At 48.1% G+C, this 13,692-nt stretch overlaps 1 protein-coding gene and 1 long non-coding RNA gene across 7 annotated transcripts in view; one reads left to right on the top strand and one right to left on the bottom strand.

Annotated features, from left to right (window-relative positions):
* The window catches only part of LOC140387979 (mitogen-activated protein kinase 11-like), an 84,378-nt gene that overhangs the window by 22,118 nt on the left and 48,568 nt on the right, over positions 1 to 13,692 (bottom strand). For 5 of the 6 annotated variants that reach the window (XR_011934042.1, XM_072471404.1, XM_072471401.1 and 2 more), the window contains 3 exons: positions 13,121 to 13,168; positions 12,872 to 12,986; positions 780 to 851 (listed from right to left, as the gene is read on the bottom strand). Coding sequence is in view for 5 of the 6 variants with exons in the window: in XM_072471404.1 (XP_072327505.1) it covers positions 780 to 851; positions 12,872 to 12,986; positions 13,121 to 13,168 (235 nt within the window). In the remaining variant the exon portion in view is untranslated. The remainder of the gene's footprint in view (positions 1 to 779; positions 852 to 12,871; positions 12,987 to 13,120; positions 13,169 to 13,692) is intronic. The other variant, XM_072471403.1, reaches the window with a different exon arrangement.
* The window catches only part of LOC140387981 (uncharacterized), a 137,335-nt gene that overhangs the window by 111,264 nt on the left and 12,379 nt on the right, over positions 1 to 13,692 (top strand). The window lies entirely within an intron of this gene.

The following is a 13,692-nucleotide window of genomic DNA, read 5'->3' as shown; positions in this document are numbered from 1 at the left end:
GCGCTGCGCGGTAGCAGTGATAACCACTGTGCCGCCCATCTTCTCTTAGTCTAACCTCCGTATGGTTTCTCTGCTACGCCATTCATAAAAACCTCTCCCTAACACTTTGATGTACAGACATTCGTCCAGTAAGGCTGACCAACTCTGCTTTGAGTGCATTGACGAGCTTGCTAATGTTTCAGGTGAACCTCTGCAGAATATGGATCTGAAAGGCACGTGTCTCAATTTCTACAGCACCCAGACTATTTTCCCTTCTCATGTAAAAAGGTTTTAAGCTTGCATGATTCATTTAAAAATCTTGAGCAAAATAACACAAAACTAAATCTCCTTCAATTACATTTCTTGAATTCTTCCTTATTCCTCTATATTTTTGCTCTTGTCCCTGGTTTATTAATTTGGTAATTCCTTCCCTCTTTGAATCCAATTACCGTTCCCACCAAATTCCCATTTTTGAAGTTATGACTCTGTCCCCAGCTCATTGTGCCATGGTCTCCAGGATTAGCTTTGTACCTCCATCAAGATGGCAGACAGGGAGGGGAGTCGGGCAAAATCAATAAGGATGTTTCACTAATTTCAGGAACAGTCATTTCTAGACTTTGAAGTTATCAACTCCACAGATCCTGATCCTGTCCCCATGCAACAATCACACATTGTAATTCCAGGTTAATTTATATTTCAAATTATTTCAGGGACAAAGCCATTTTATTTTACATTCACTCCATTTACTAGTCTAAAATCAGAATGAATACTATAGAGCAAGCAAAACTGGTCAAGGATACAATCAGTTCCTGGGAAAAGGGCTTTTCCTTTCAACAACTCGGCCATAATACATCCAATAGACCAAATATCCACTGGAGGAAAAAGAAATCAAAAGAATTTAGAAGAAAATACAATAAAACTGAGTGCAAAACAAGGTTTAGGACGTTGGTGTAACAGTTTACCGTGACGGACTTTCAGGGCAAGCAATTCACATGCTTGAACGCAATATCAATTTCAGTCGTGTTTTTATACTTATTTCTGTAGGTTGCTGATTCTAGGATGAGGAGGCATATTTTAAAAAGCAAAGCAAGATCTTTTGGGGTGAAATTGGGAAACACTTTGGCACACAAATGGTGGTAGAAGTTTGGATTTCTCTTCCATAAAAGGCAATTTATGGAAGGTAGGTCAATCGCTAATTCTGAATTGAGGTTGACAGAATTTTCTCAACCAAAAGTCTTGAGGGACACAGGGAAAGGGAGGTATGTGGAGTTAGATCGCAAATCGGCCAGATCTCATTGAATACAGGAACAGTGCTAAATGGCGTCCGCTATCTGGAAAATCCAAGCAGTGTGTCAAGCGGCCTAATTAGTTACCCACTACTGGCAGATGTATAGCCATCACACCCAGAAGCTGCCTCCCTGGAAATATGGGACGGGACTCTCTCAGCTCAGCCCAGGCCGGGCCGGAGAATCGCCGGGCCGGGCGCGAACTGCCCGACGCCGCCCCCGAAGCTGGTCCGCCGATTCTCCGGAGAGTGGAGAATCAGCGCCATTGGCGCCGGCGCGGCACCAGTCGGGGGCCGCTCTACGCAGCCACGGTGGGCCGAGTGGCCGCAAGAAAAATCCGAATCCCGCCCGAGCCGTCCACGTGTGGTCTTACCCGACGGGACCTCGGCATGCATCCTTTTGGGGGCGGGGGGACCGACCCCGGGGGTGACCGCCGCTGTGGCCTGGCCAGCCATCGGGACCTACCGATCGGCGGGCCGGCCTCTCGGGCTGGGAGCCTCTTTTGCTCTGCGCCGGCCCCTGTAGCCCTACGCCATGTTGCGTTGGGGCCGGCGCGGAGAAAGGCACCGCGCATGTGCGCAATCGCGCCGGTCACAGTGCGTATTCGCACCGGTGGCAGCACGCATGTGCAGACCCGCGGCGCCCATTTGACGACAGTATCGGCAGCTGGAGCGGCGTGGGTCACTCCAGTGCCGTGCTGGCCTAATGAGGGGCTCGGAATCGCTGCTCCTGGGGGCCTGTTAACACTGTCGTGAAATGCAACGGCGTTTACGACGACGTCAACACTTAGCCTGAGGATCAGAGAATCCCGTCCATGATGTGGAGGTCCGGCGTTGGACTGGGGTGGGCACAGTAAGGAGTCTTACAACATCAGGTTAAAGTCCAACAGGTTTGTTTGGAATCACTAGCTTTCGGAGCGCAGCTCCTTCATGATGACAGGCTGGAGGGGGAACATCTCAGCAGCTTGGCATACCGGCTAGTAATGACAAATCACCGGCATGACACCTCCAAACCTACCTCTGCCTCGAGATGAAAATTTAGCCCAATATTTTCACATTTGTCTTTTTCTCCCCTTGGTTTATGATAAGAGTGCACATCACACACAGCCTTCAGCATGTTGCGCACAATTTTCCAATACAGTAATAGCCCATTTGTCTGAAATCCGTTTGTCAAAATCCTGTTTATTGCAACGAAAAAGGGACGTCCCAGTGACACATGAATAACAAAAACAGATTCGGCACATTGACATAAGGGCCAGAATTCTCCCAAGCCCCCACTGGCGGGTTCATGGGCGGGCAGAGTAGGGAGAATTTGGCAGGATACCCCAAAATCAATTTTACATCGGCGTGAATTAGCCCTTGGGATCCCCTGCTGGTGCCAGCCATGGCACGTGGGATTCACGATCTGAAGTTGGTGTGAAACTCATTTGCATCCAGTTAATGGGATGAAGGTGACGGTCCAACCACCCATGCCCGATTCTCCGCAGCGCCAGTGGTAAAACAAGTGAAACATGTTTGGAACAATTTGGCATGCAGATGCCAGGGGTCACCTGAACAATGCCTGGGGCTGCTTCCGGAGTTCAGGATGGAGGCCAATGGTAACACTGGGACACCACAGCAGTGGCCTCCGGATCAAGATTCGGTGTCCTGGAGGGGGTCCATCTTCTTGTCTCAATGTTCCCGGAGATCCATCTTCTTTCTCAGGAGGCCCACCTTCTTTCTTCAATAGTGGGTCAGTGATGTTGGGTGCCTTTTCAATATGGCAACCAGAAAGGACAGTGGATTACACGCTATCAGGCCTACCCCACCGTGGATTACAGCACAAAACACCCAGCTGCATAATTCAGGAAAACAGGGCTCAGAAGTTGTGTGTTTTTCCACCAGCCTGCGCAGCAGGAAACACTCCACATTGCTGACCCCGCCACGGAACTTAGTCCCCAGATTGCAGAATTCTGCCCATAAACTCTGGCACGTCCAATGCGACAAAATCTTTAAATTCCTTAGTGTTACAAACCTCTTGTTTGAATGACCCAGTACGAAGTCTTACAACACCAGGTTAAAGTCCAACAGGTTTGTTTCGATGTCACTAGCTTTCGGAGCAATGCTCCTACCTCAGGTGAATGAAGAGGTATGTTCCAGAAACACATATATAGACAAATTCAAAGATGCCAAACAATGCTAGGAATGCGACCATTAGCAGGTGATTAAATCTTTACAGATCCAGAGATGGGGTAACCCCAGGTTAAAGAGGTGTGAATTGTGTCAAGCCAGGACAGTTGGTAGGATTTCGCAGGCCAGATGGTGGGGGATGAATGTAATGCGACATGAATCCCAGGTCCCGGTTGAGGCCGTACTCATGTGTGCGGAACTTGGCTATAAGTTTCTGCTCGGCGATTCTGCGTTGTCGCGGGTCCTGAAGGCCGCCTTGGAGAACGCTTACCCGGAGATCCGAGGCTGAATGCCCTTGACTGCTGAAGTGTTCCCCGACTGGAAGGGAACATTCCTGCCTGGTGATCGTTAAACGAAGGCCTAGATGTTTGCTGGCCTCCGGATCAAGGAAGATTTCTCCACCAGCATTTGATGCATTGTCACTTCAAGCCTTGTGTACAAGATAATTGGCAATGAGGGTAATTCTACTGCAAGTGTGGAATGAGGATAAATCTCCATGATGAATGGAAGGCTCGTTTCCACAAAATTCTGCAGGTCTATAATTTGGGTCACATTTACAAAGTAGATGTGTCTGCCTCCTTTTGTTATGTGCAATCTTCTAATTCTAGCTCTTGTACACCTCCCAGTCTTAATTTATCCACCATTGGTGGCTGTTCCTTCAGTTGCCTAGAATCATAGAATTTACATCACAGAAGGAGTCCATTTGGCCCATCGAGTCTACACCGATCCTTGAAAGAGCACCCTACTTAAGTCCACACCTCCACCCTATCTCCGTATCTCAGTAGCCCCACCTAACCTTTGGATACTTAAGGGCCAATCCACCTAACCTGCACATCTTTGGACTGTGGGAGGAAACCGCAGCACCCGGAAGAAACCCACGCAGACACGGGGAGAACATGCAAAGTCTACACAGTCACCCGAGGTGGGAGATACATATATCTCTCTTCCTCTCTATCTCACTTTCTTCTTTTACAATGCTCCTTAAACGTACCTCTTTGATCAAGCATTTGTTCTTCTGACCTAATATCTCCTTGCGTGCCACGGTGTCATACTTTGTTTTACAATGCTCTGGCACATTTCATTACATTAAAGGGGCAATATAAGTTGTTGTTGATTATAACCCTGAGGCTGGATGTCCAAAGTTTGCATGACGCTGATTTATTAAAAAACGACATAGACCCAAAATATTCCATTAAAACTGCTCACAAGATATTGTTATTCTTGGATAAATGCTCAATCCACCTCTGTTAATGGCACACAAGCCATTAAGATACTTCTTCTTCTTCCAGACTCTATGATGTTAATTCAATCAATGAATTAAAGGAATTTTTAAAATCTTAAGCACCACAGAAAGCTCTTCTGTTACAGCAAGTTAGTAACCATTGATGGTAAGGACGAATTTACGGAAAGGAGGACGATGCACATTTCTAATGGGATTTGCTCACGTAAACTTGTTATCCTGTGCAAAGCTGGTCAGCATGTTCCACAAATTCCACAGAACACACTCTGAAAATCATTTTCTTCTCAGAAGAATTCAAGGAAGAGTAAACAAAGTGTTCTGAGTTAAATAAACATTTGCAGTAACTAGACTTAAAGTGGGGCAGAAGACTTAATAGGTAAATGAAACATTTGATGTCATTTTAATAAGGATCTGGAAATATAGAGTTAAAGCAATTGTACTGTCTATACTGCAGTCAGGACAAATAAATCCTAAAAGTGTTGGTGTAAAATTCTATACTGCCTTTTCTGGTAAAAGTGGAGCAGAAGCTCTGTTCAAAAGGGTCATTTGAAAACCCTGAACTGGATTTTGGAATGCAAACCACCAAGGCAAAGCTTTATTATGAGAGAAGATTTTAAAACGTGTTTTGAGAGTGGAGTTGGCCATCGGCATCTTGTGTGCTTAAAAGGGACTTTGTATGTTAATGAGATCATTGTAGTTTACAATGTACTTGGTAGTTTACAATGTAACCCATGTTAATCTTAAAACCTGTGGGGAATTGTCAAACTAAGGGGTGGGGGGATGGGGGGGGGGGGGGTGAGTAAAGGTGTAATGTATCCTAATTCAATTTTGTCTTGACGCTATAACACCAACTGGGATCGTAACAAAAGAGGCTCTTGCAGGATTTCAAAACAAGGAGAAAGGATTACTGGATGCTTAACAGTAAAACGTGGTCTGGGATTTATTGTTAAATGGTAATATCTGTGAATCCTTAAAAGAAAAGGGTAAGTGGGATACTGAGGTACTGGATAAAGGAATTGGAGTTACTGTGAGGTGTAGTGTACAGGTTAGAATCCAAAATGGCTTTGGAAATTGCTAAGACTAAAGATGGAAGATGTAATTCTGACTCATTTACAAACAGTAACCAAGAGTAACTGAATTGGTAGATGAAATGGAATTAGGATTACCCACAGGGGTAAGGAAAACTGAGATTATTGAAAGTTTAGTGAAACATTTAAAATTGCATGAGTTGCTTGGTATGCCAACTTCTCTGTAAAATGAAGCAATTGAATTGGCTATTACAAAGAGAAATAGAAATTCAGAAATTTGAAATGCAGGAAAAAGGGAGAGCTTTTCAAAGGGAATTGGAAATGAAGAGGTTAGAAGTGGCAGAAAGGGAAAAGGTGAAAGAGAACACATTTCATCTTAAAATGTGGGAAGTTAAGGCATAGACACAAGAGCAGGTTGAGGAAGGAAATTAATTCTAGAGATGAACCTGGTGGGTTAGCTAATGATTACGAACTGGTCCATAGAACCAAGCCCTTTGTCCATCATCATTTTAAACATTAGAAGGATAGAAGGGAGAAGGAGAAAATAAAACAAATAGTCAAGAAGAGATCGAATAGTTGGGAATGGTCAGGAAATTTCACCTCAGGTCAAAAAGGAAGGTGTTGAGGGTGGAAGTGACATTCGGAGGCCGAAGTGTTTCCATTGTAACAAAATAGGACATATTAGGGCAGATTGTTGGAAATTAAATGGAAGTCCAGTTGCAGTGGTAGGAAAGGAAGTATCTGAAAAGGATATGGCTCCACTCCCACAAGCCTGTGACCTCCTCTAGTAGCCTCATTGCCCCATTCCTCTGCTTCCAGGCCTTCAGCTCCCTGGGACCTCGCCTCCCCGGGCATTCTGACCCTGGGCTCTCGCCTATCTGGTCCTTCAGCTCTCCTGGCCCTCGCCTCCCCGGGCATTCAGCTCCCCGGGTCCTCGCCTCCTGGGCATTCAACTCCCTGGGCCCTCGCCTACCTGGCCATTCAGCTCTGCAGACCCTCGTCTATCTGGGCCAATTTCTGGGAAAATGCAGCCCAGAGTTCTCACTCACCCTTACCCATACAAATTCACATGCACTCTCATCCATTCTCACAGTGACGGTGAGAGAGTGCGCACTCCGAGTCTGGGAGTGAACCCAACGCACTGTTCCTGTTGCACTCTTAATACTCATTATTTTTCTGCTCAGTAAGTTCATTATTTTCATATGACAGATATTTATTTTGAAATTCATGTTTGATGTTGTGCCAAACTTTAACTTTCCCAAATTTACACTTGTTCTCGAGTGAGAAAATATTGTAATGTGCTTCCCCCCCTCCCACGCGAAAAGATTTGGCAAGTCTGAATTAGTCCATACCCAGTGATCATGGGTGGCCATGTGTGAAATATTAGAATACAAGGTTTGCAGAACACTGTTCCCATGATACCACATCAAGACTGGAAAATGTAGGACTTCCGGGTGCGGCGATGACCAGCTGAGTCGCACGTTTCGGCAGCTCCCGGTGAAACGGACTTTTGGGCTCTTGATAGGAGCCCCAACGGCAATTTTGACGGCTAAAAACACTGTGCGGTAAACCAGAAGGGAATCCCCCCTGGATACGGATGAAAAAAGGAGGAGAAAGTGGCCGGATTGCAGTGGATCCTTTAGAACAGCGGCAAGGAAGGCAAGCAAAAACCAAGATGGCGTCAGAAGGTGGCAGTTTAACATGGGGCCCTGAACAACAAAAGTTCTTGAAATGCTGTGTGGAAGAGCTCAAAAAGGAAATGAAGAAAGAGCTGTTGGCCCCGATACTACAGGCGATCGAAGGGCTAAAGGAGGAACAAAAGACCCAGGAGCGGGAGCTTCGGGTCGTGAAGGCAAAGGCAGCCGAGAATGAGGACGACATACAGGGCCTGGTGGTGAAGACGGAGACGCATGAGGCACATCAGAAACGATGTGTGGAAAGGTTGGAGGCACTGGAGAACAACGCAAGGAGGAACAACCTGAGGACTCTTGGTCTTCCTGAAGGTGCGGAGGGAGCGGACGTCGGGGCATATGTGAGCACGATGCTGCACTCGTTAATGGGAGCGGAGGCCCCGGCGGGTCCGTTGGAGGTGGAGGGAGCATACCGAGTGATGGCGCGAGGACCGAGAGCAGGAGAAATTCCCAGAGCCATAGTGGTGAGATTCCTCAGTTTTAAGGATAGAGAAATGGTCCTTAGATGGGCAAAGAAAACTCGGAGCAGTAAATGGGAGAACGCGGTGATCCGCGTTTATCAAGACTGGAGTGCGGAGGTGGCGAGAAGGAGGGCGAGCTTTAATCGGGCCAAGGCGGTGCTTCATAAAAAGAAGATAAAATTTGGAATGCTGCAACCGGCAAGACTGTGGGTCACATATCGAGGGAGGCACCACTACTTTGAGACGGCGGATGAAGCGTGGACTTTTATTGTGGAAGAAAAACTGGAATGAGCGGGTTATTAAAAAGAACGTTTGAACAAAGTGGTGGGGCGAATGTGGGGGGCGAAGAGGGGGGTTAAAAAGGCGGGAAAGAGGAGTTTTATGTACTAATCCTGCGATGTGGTAACTTTTTTCTCTTCCACAGGTGGTGATGGGGGGAGGAGGGGAGGTGGAGGAGATGGGGCGTTGGCCATGGGGGGCGGGGCCAAGGGAGAAGCGCGGGCTTGGTTCCCGCGCTATGATAACCATGGCGGGAATAGAGAAGCAGGAAGGAGGGGGCGTCGCACGGTGCGAGCCGAGGTCACGGGGGGGGAAGCCGAGGTCGGCCAGAGTTTGCTGACTTCTGGGAGCAACATGGGGGGGGGGGGGAGTAATTACGCTAGCGGGGGATCTAGCGGGGGGGGGGGGGGGGGTGGGAGGGGGGAATTACTGGGTTGCTGCTGCTGGGGAGAGGGGGGAGCTGGTATCGGAGAGGATGGGCGGGGGGGCACCGCCTGGGGGAGATACAGCTGCGTAGGAACCGGGTGAGGAGCTGGAAAAAGGGGATGGCTAATCGACAAGGGGGGGGGGGTAGGAAGCCCCCCAACCCGGCTGATCACGTGGAACGTGAGACGGCTGAGCGGGCCGATAAAGAGGGCACGGGTACTCGCACACCTTAAGAAACTTAAGGCAGATGCGGTTACGTTACAGGAAACGCACCTGAAACTGATAGACCAGGTTAGGCTACGCAAAGGATGGGTGGGGCAGGTGTTCCATTCGGGGCTAGATGCGAAAAACGGGGGTGGCTATATTAGTGGGGAAGCGGGTAATGTTCGAGGCAAAGACTATAGTGGCGGATAACGGGGGCAGATACGTGATGGTGAGTGGCAAACTACAAGGGGAGACGGTGGTTTTGGTAAACGTATATGCCCCGAACTGGGATGATGCCAATTTTATGAGGCGGATGCTAGGACGCATTCCGGACCTAGAGATGGGAAAGCTGATAATGGGGGGAGATTTTAATACGGTGTTGGAACCAGGGCTGGATAGGTCGAAGTCCAGGACTGGAAGGAGGCCGGCAGCAGCCAAGGTACTTAAAGATTTTATGGAGCAGATGGGAGGTGTAGACCCGTGGAGATTTAGCAGACCTAGGAGTAAGGAGTTCTCGTTTTTCTCCTATGTCCATAAAGTCTACTCGTGAATAGACTTTTTTGTGCTGGGAAGGGCGTTGATCCCGAAGGTGAGGGGAACGGAGTATACGGCTATAGCCATTTCGGATCACGCTCCACACTGGGTAGACTTGGAGATAGGGGAGGAAACAGGAGGGCGCCCACCCTGGAGAATGGACATGGGACTAATGGCAGATGAGGGGGTGTGTCTAAGGGTGAGGGGGTGCATTGAAAAGTACTTGGAACTCAATGATAATAGGGAGGTCCAGGTGGGAGTGGTCTGGGAGGCGTTGAAGGCGGTGGTTAGAGGGGAGCTGATATCAATAAGGGCACATAAAGGGAAGCAGGAGAGTAAGGAACGGGAGCGGTTGCTGCAAGAACTTTTGAGGGTGGACAGACAATATGCGGAAGCACCGGAGGAGGGACTGTACAGGGAAAGGCAAAGGCTACATGTAGAATTTGACTTGCTGACTACAGGCACTGCAGAGGCACAATGGAGGAAGGCACAGGGTGTACAGTACGAATATGGGGAGAAGGCGAGCAGGTTGCTGGCACACCAATTGAGGAAAAGGGGAGCAGCGAGGGAAATAGGGGGAGTGAGGGATGAGGAAGGAGAGATGGAGCGGGGAGCGGAGAGAGTGAATGGAGTGTTCAAGACAATTTATAAAAAATTATATGAAGCTCAACCCCCGGATGGGAGGGAGAGAATGATGGGCTTCTTGGATCGGCTGGAATTTCCCAAGGTGGAAGAGCAGGAAAGGGTGGGACTGGGAGCACAGATCGAGGTAGAAGAAGTGGTGAAAGGAATTAGGAGCATGCAGGCGGGAAAGGCCCCGGGACCGGATGGATTCCCAGTCGAATTCTATAGAAAATATGTGGACTTGCTCGCCCCGGTATTGACGAGGACATTTAATGAGGCAAAGGAAAGGGGACAACTGCCCCCGACTATGTCTGAAGCAACGATATCGCTTCTCTTAAAGAAGGAAAAGGACCGGCTACAATGCGGGTCCTATAGACCTATTTCCCTCCTAAATGTAGATGCCAAGATCCTGGCTAAGGTAATGGCAATGAGAATAGAGGAATGTGTCCCGGGGGTGGTCCACGAGGACCAAACTGGGTTTGTGAAGGGGAGACAGCTGAACACGAATATACGGAGGCTGTTAGGGGTAATGATGATGGCCCCACCAGAGGGGGAAACGGAGATAGTAGTGGCGATGGATGCCGAGAAAGCATTTGATAGAGTGGAGTGGGATTATTTGTGGGAGGTGTTGAGGAGATTTGGTTTTGGAGAGGGGTATGTTAGATGGGTGCAGCTGTTGTATAGGGCCCCGATGGCGAGCGTGGTCACGAATGGACGGGGAGGGACATAGAGGGACAAGGCAGGGATGCCCTCTGTCCCCATTATTGTTTGCACTGGCGATTGAGCCCCTGGCGATAGCGTTGAGGGGTTCCAAGAAGTGGAGGGGTGTACTTAGAGGAGGAGAAGAGCACCGGGTATCTTTGTATGCGGACGATTTGCTACTATACGTGGCAGACCCGGCGGAGGGGATGCCAGAAATAATGCGGATACTTGGGGAGTTTGGGGATTTTTCAGGGTATAAATTGAACATGGGGAAAAGTGAGTTGTTTGTGGTGCATCCAGGGGAGCAGAGTAGAGAAATAGAGGACCTACCGTTGAGGAGGGTAACAAGGGACGTTCGTTACCTGGGGATCCAGATAGCCAAGAATTGGGGCACATTGCATAGGTTAAATTTAACGCGGTTGGTGGAACAAATGGAGGAGGATTTCAAGAGATGGGATATGGTATCCCTGTCACTGGCAGGGAGGGTGCAGGCGGTTAAGATGGTGGTCCTCCCGAGATTCCTCTTTGTGTTTCAGTGCCTCCCGGTGGTGATCACGAAGGCTTTTTTTAAAAGGATTGAAAAGAGCATCATGGGTTTTGTGTGGGCCGGGAAGACCCCAAGAGTGAGGAAGGGATTCTTACAGCGTAGCAGGGATAGGGGGGGGCTGGCACTACCGAGCCTAAGTGAGTATCATTGGGCCGCTAATATTTCAATGGTAAGTGGATGGGAGAGGAGGAGGGAGCGGCGTGGAAGAGATTAGAGAGGGCGTCCTGTAGGGGGACTAGCCTACAGGCTATGGTGACAGCCCCATTGCCGTTCTCACCGAGGAACTACACCACAAGCCCGGTGGTGGTGGCTACACTGAAGATTTGGGGACAGTGGAGACGGCATAGGGGAAAGACTGGAGCCTTGGGGGGGTCCCCGATAAGAAACAACCATAGGTTTGCCCCGGGGGGAATGGATGGGGGATATGGAATGTGGCAAAGAGCAGGAATAACGCAACTGAAAGATCTGTTTGTGGATGGGAAGTTCGCGAGTCTGGGAGCGCTGACCGAGAAATATGGGTTGCCCCAAGGGAATGCATTCAGGTATATGCAACTGAGGGCTTTTGCGAGGCAACAGGTGAGGGAATTCCCGCAGCTCCCGACACAAGAGGTGCAGGACAGAGTGATCTCAAAGACATGGGTGGGGGATGGTAAGGTGTCAGATATATATAGGGAAATGAGGGACGAAGGGGAGACTATGGTAGATGAACTAAAAGGGAAATGGGAAGAAGAGCTGGGGGAGGAGATCGAGGAGGGGCTGTGGGCAGATGCCCTAAGCAGGGTAAACTCGTCGTCCTCGTGTGCCAGGCTAAGCCTGATTCAGTTTAAGGTATTACACAGGGCGCATATGACTGGAGCACGGCTCAGTAAATTTTTTGGGGTGGAGGATAGGTGTGCGAGGTGCTCGAGAAGCCCAGCGAATCATACCCATATGTTTTGGTCATGCCTGGCACTACAGGGGTTTTGGATGGGGGTGACAAAGGTGCTTTCAAAAGTAGTGGGGGTCCGGGTCGAACCAAGCTGGGGGTTGGCTATATTTGGGGTTGCACAAGAGCCGGGAGTGCAGGAGGCGAGAGAGGCCGATGTTTTGGCCTTTGCGTCCCTAGTAGCCCGGCGCAGGATATTGTTAATGTGGAAAGAAGCCAAGCCCCCGGGGGTGGAGACCTGGATAAATGACATGGCAGGGTTTATAAAGCTAGAGCGGATTAAGTTCGTTCTAAGGGGGTCGGCTCAAGGGTTCACCAGGCAGTGGCAACCGTTCGTCGAATACCTCGCAGAAAGATAGATGGAATGGAAAAAAGAAGGCGGCAGCAGCAGCAGCCCAGGATCGGGGGGAGGGGGGGGGGGGGGGGGGAGAGGAGGAACCAGAAGGACTCTCAGGGTTGTTAATATGTATAGGTCATTGCGACAGATAATTATATATTGGACTGTTAAATTATATTTTTGGAGAGTGTTACTTGTGATAAGGCAGTTGCCAATTAGGGTTAGTTTTCATTTTTGTTATTTATTATTTATTCATTTTTTGTTTATAAAATAGGTCATTGTTATTTGTGTTGTTATAATATTGTGTAAAGGATGCACAATGTACTGTGTTGGTTGACCAAAAATTTTCAATAAAATATTTATTAAAAAAAAGACTGGAAAATGTACTCAACAATCTCCATCTTGGCAGCAATTCCCGTAGAAGTAAGTGCCACTTTTACCTGTCTGATTATAATGCATCCAGTTTAACATTATTTCTGGAGCTCGATACCATCTGGTTGCTACGTAACCGGTCATTTCATCGTCGGTCTGCCGTGCCAACCCAAAATCTAGAATCTGTCAAGTTAAATGAACAACATAAAAGTAACTAAATATGAAGAGCAACAGGCATAGGGAGAGTAAGAGGTAAATAAAAAATGCTATTTTTTCTGAAACATAAAATAAATACAAAGTTATTAAGTAATCCTTACTCGTAGTTCACAGTCCTCGTTTACTGCCAGATTGCTTGGTTTCAGGTCCTGCAGAGGGAATATAATATTTTTATCACGAGTGCAAACTTTGGGGTGCATAAACAGGATATCAGAGGTTCTGCAATTCATTTTTTTAAAATTTGTAACTGCCGTCATTCTGAATTTTCTTACGCTACTTCTGCCACCATCACTTGATAAACCTTACAGAATGAAGAAGTTAACCTTGTTCTGTAGTTTTGATTAACTGTCTGTCGCAGTATTTACTTATTCAGAACCCATAGCAGTAATATTATTAGATCTGGCCTTTGGCAAATTCACCGTCATACAAGTGAGGGCCCTTTTCGCAGTTTTGCAGCTGTTCACAGCCGAATCTACCAGCTTTGCTTCCAAACAGCCGGGAAGGTCGCGTTTTGCTGAACCCATCTAGTAGAAGCTGCAACGAAACTGGCAGGGTGCCCAGTTATCACTAACCAAACGGAAAATCTGATGAGGTCAGACTTAGGTCATAGTGTGGTGAAACCTGTCCTCCATTCACCCAAGGTCTTTACCCAATTTGATTTTTGCTTATTGCT

The sequence above is a fragment of the Scyliorhinus torazame genome, chromosome 13 (genome assembly GCF_047496885.1).
Source record: "Scyliorhinus torazame isolate Kashiwa2021f chromosome 13, sScyTor2.1, whole genome shotgun sequence".
Lineage (NCBI taxonomy): Eukaryota > Metazoa > Chordata > Chondrichthyes > Carcharhiniformes > Scyliorhinidae > Scyliorhinus > Scyliorhinus torazame.
The sequence above is the reverse complement of the archived record's forward strand: the minus strand, read 5'-3'. Positions and strand labels throughout refer to the sequence as shown.